This window comes from Bison bison, unplaced genomic scaffold (assembly GCF_000754665.1).
Source record: "Bison bison bison isolate TAMUID 2011002044 unplaced genomic scaffold, Bison_UMD1.0 scf7180017864143, whole genome shotgun sequence".
NCBI classification, from domain to species: Eukaryota; Metazoa; Chordata; class Mammalia; order Artiodactyla; family Bovidae; genus Bison; species Bison bison.
The window spans coordinates 6288160-6292231 of record NW_011494715.1 but is presented as its reverse complement, the minus strand read 5'-3'; the positions used below and the strand labels follow the sequence as shown (position 1 = coordinate 6292231).

Genomic DNA, 4072 nt, shown 5'->3' with positions numbered 1-4072 from the left:
AGATATTTCAATCAAAGGAAGAAATAGCTCTTCTCCTAAGATGGAATCTGTTGTTTGGGAATGTGGTTGATCAACTTGACACGTTGGCCAAATGGTACCCGATGTAATAAAATGAAAAGAAGAGGCAAGATGATGTCATTTTCCCATATTGTGAAACCAAAAACAAATGCCTTTTGTGAGACCAAGCTAACAAACCTCTGACGGTGCAAAGAGTATTTCTGTTTGAAGAACTTAACAGTAAGATAGAAGAAGTACTTTCAAGCTGAGACCTGCAGGTGTACAAAGATCTAAAATACATATTGAGTAGGCCTGATCATCTGAATCTCATTCAATCAAGAAAGCATGGCTATGAGTAGGATCGTCTTCTGTCTGTGGCCCTTGACTATGTTTGTGGGCCATATAGGTGGGCACAGTTTATTTTCTTGTGAGCCTATTACCTTGAGGATGTGCCAAGATTTGCCTTATAACACTACCTTCATGCCCAATCTTCTGAATCATTATGACCAACAGACGGCAGCTTTAGCAATGGAGGTAAGACTTCATCTATTATTTGGCATGTCATAGAAAATTACTCTTGTATTGCCCTTTTAATCAGTCTAATGAATGTCTCTGATAAACAATAGGAAAAACATGTACATTAAAAAGTTACGTATTTAGGTTCAGACTCTGATAGATTAAAGATTTCATGTTTGGGGAATGTTACTTATCTTAGTTTTCAGATATTATTCTTTTATGAAGAAATTTGAAACATTGAAACTGGGGAAGTAATAGCCTTTCAGAAGTTTAAATTGTTCAAGTTATGGTTACATTTTTTCTGTTAATTGAAAATAAGACTTTAAAGAGCAGACTATAATAATAATATTCATAATTCACTTAGTAAATATTGAAGGTAACATGATTTTGAAAATGGGTTCTTTGGTTCAGCCTTTAGGCTGATGGGTTTACAGTATTTACATTGTCTTAAATACTTAAGATGGTATCCTGGTCTTACTGTCTTCACATCAATTTAAGAACAGTAACTCCCAAGCAGTGATAAAGGTTTTGTTGTGTGCATTATCTGTTCCTGACCTTTTAGGACTTCATGAAAATCTGTTGCCTTACTTGAATTTTTCTAATGATAATTCTTTAGGCACTTTTTAATTATTTTACTTTAGAAGCTATGACAAATTAATGGATATAGTTAGTAATAGGTTTAAATAATTTTGTATGTGTTTTAATAATGGTTTTAGAATTGTGGACAAAGATATGTTTACCAGATAGGAATTAGGAGGCAGTTGGAGAAGGAAATGGCAATGCACTCCAGTATTCTTGCCTGGAGAATCCCATGGACGGAGGAGCCTGGTGGGCTGCAGTCCACGGGGTTGCAGAGTTGGACACGACTGAGTGACTTCACTTTACTTTCTAAACTGACAGTAAGGTGTAAAAGCTTTGGAGTTGTATAAACTGCAGCAGCAGCTACCACTTTCTATCTGTATTACTTTGGGCAAGTTATTTGAACTTTCTTACCATTGTCACTTTGCTTGTAAAATAGAGTTAACATGTTGGAAGGTACAAAATGAAGCGTTTATAAAGTACTTGGCACAGTACTTTTGGAGTTAGTTCTCTTAAAGTGATAGTTTTTACCATTTTCCCATATTCTAATATTAATGTAGCTACATAGTACATAGACTTTACAGTTTTTTTTTTTTTAATTTTAGTCTTTAATCCTTTGTTACAGTGCTTTCAGCAAATTGAATACTACGTGTTTTGGAATCTTCATTTTATAGTAAAATTCAAAGGTTTAGTACTTCCAAGTAAACTAACATAAATCTATCTGGGAAATTTTGTAGAAAGATTATTATTCATAGATTTTGAAACGTAGAGGGCAACTTGTATAGTCCAAATATTTGGAAATATTGTAGAGGTTGAATAAAATATTTCTGCTCTTCCACTGACTATACAAAGTGTAACTGGTAAGGAGAGATTTGGTATAGACTATTAAATTGGGTATATGAAAATGGGTATTGGTTTAATATAGGAATTTGGTTCCAGGCATGGTAGTCCCTGTTGGGTATTAAAACTACCCAGTTCTCTCACCAAAAAAATGAAGAAGTAGGACTATCTTTGGTTCTGCTGTCATTTTAAGTCAGTATAACTCCTTTGGAAAGCAAATAGAGTTGTAAGAAATAAGTCATAAAGATTTATGTACTGATTTGGGTTTAACTTTTGCCTCTTTCATGTAGCAGCTTTCAGACTTTGAAATTAAGTCACCTAACATCTCTGTGATCTGGAGAAGGAAATGACAACCCACTCCAGTATTCTTGCCTGGAAAATCCCATGGACGGAGGAGCCCGGTAGGGTACAGTCTATGGGGTCGCAAAAAATTGGACATGACTGAGTGACTTCACTTCAACATCTCTGTGAAAATCATTTATGAAATGGCACTAATAACAAAAACACTTTGAATGGCTATTAGGATTAAATGAGAGATTTAAATAGCTAGTACAATGCATGATGCAGAATAGATGATCCACAAGTGTTAATGCTATTCCAGATTTCATTTCTAAGTGACCGTAGAGAAAGTACTAGAAAGACGATGTATTTGTTTCACATGAACTTGCATCTCTCATTGTGGGCTCCTGGGGCTTTCATAATGGTGGCATGGTGAGCTGCCTCTGTCCTCTCTTCAAACATGCCCATATAGGCTAGACATTTTGTTGGCAGTGAGACTGCATCTTTCTGAATTTCACTCATTCTAGGGAGAGCACCTAGATGAGTAAGAGAAAGCTCTAGTGATATGAAGTAATGTTGGGGATAGTTGGCTTGGTTGTCATATTAGGACAGTGATGTCACTGACAAAGTCTCCTGATAGTCTGAGAGTGTAAAGTTTCTGTAATAGTATAGGATATGGAAATTCAGCAATCAACACAACACACTGCACACTTGCAAATAGAAGTAAGGATTCTTAGATCCTTACAAGGACTTGTCTGCTGATGACACCCTCCTGTCTCTGATCCAGGAACTTTGGATCAGCTTGCCAGCTTTTAGCAGGAGAAAATAATTGGAACAGGTAACCCTAGCACATTTCATCCAAAGATGGGCTCGATAAAGGACAGAAATGGTATGGACCTAACAGAAGCAGAAAATACTGATGGCAAGAATACACAGAAGAACCGTACAAAAAAGATCTTCATGACCCAGATAATCACGATGGTGTGATCACTCACCTAGAGCCAGACATCCTGGAATGTGAAGTCAAGTGGGCCTTAGAAAGCATCACTATGAACAAAGCTAGTGGAGGTGATGGAATTCCATTGGAGCTATTTCAAATCCTGAAAGATGATGCTGTGAAAGTGCTGCACTCAATATACCAGCAAATTTGGAAAACTCAGCAGTGGCCACAGGCCTGGAAAAGGTCAGTTTTCATTCTAATCCCCAAGAAAGACAATGCCAAAGAATGCTCAAACTACCACACAATTGCACTCATCTCACATGCTAGTAAAGTAATGCTCAAAATTCTCCAAGCCAGGCTTCAGCAATACGTGAACCATGAACTTCCAGATGTTCAAGCTGGTTTTAGGAAAGGCAGAAGAACCAGGGATCAAATTGCCAACATCTGCTGGATCATGGAAAAAGCAAGAGAGTTCCAGAAGAACATCTATTTCTACTTTATTGACTATACCAAAGCCTTTGACTGTGTGGATCACAATAAACTGTGGAAAATTCTAAAAGAGATGGAAATACCAGACCACCTGACCTGCCTCTTGAGAAACCTATATGCAGATCAGGAAGCAACAGTTAGAACTGGACATGAAACGACAGACTGGTTCCAAATAGGAAAAGGAGTACGTCAAGGCTGTATATTGTCACCCTGCTTATTTAACTTATATGCAGAATACATGATGAGAAACGCTGGGCTGGAAGAAGCACAAGCTGGAATCAAGATTGCCAGGAGAAATATCAATAACCTCAGATATGCAGATGACACCGCCCTTTTGGCAGAAAGTGAAGAGGAACTGAAGACCCTCTTGATGAAAGTGAAAGAGGAGAGTGAGAGAGTTGGCTTAAAGCTCAACATTCAGAAAACAAAGAT

At 37.3% G+C, this 4072-nt stretch overlaps 1 protein-coding gene across 1 annotated transcript in view; it reads left to right on the top strand.

Annotated features, from left to right (window-relative positions):
• FZD3 (frizzled class receptor 3) overlaps positions 1-4072 on the top strand; it is an 82884-nt gene continuing 78812 nt past the window's right edge. Inside the window, exon 1 of the mRNA XM_010840288.1 lies at positions 1-531. Within this exon, the coding sequence (XP_010838590.1) occupies positions 343-531 (189 nt within the window). The 5' untranslated portion in view covers positions 1-342. The remainder of the gene's footprint in view (positions 532-4072) is intronic.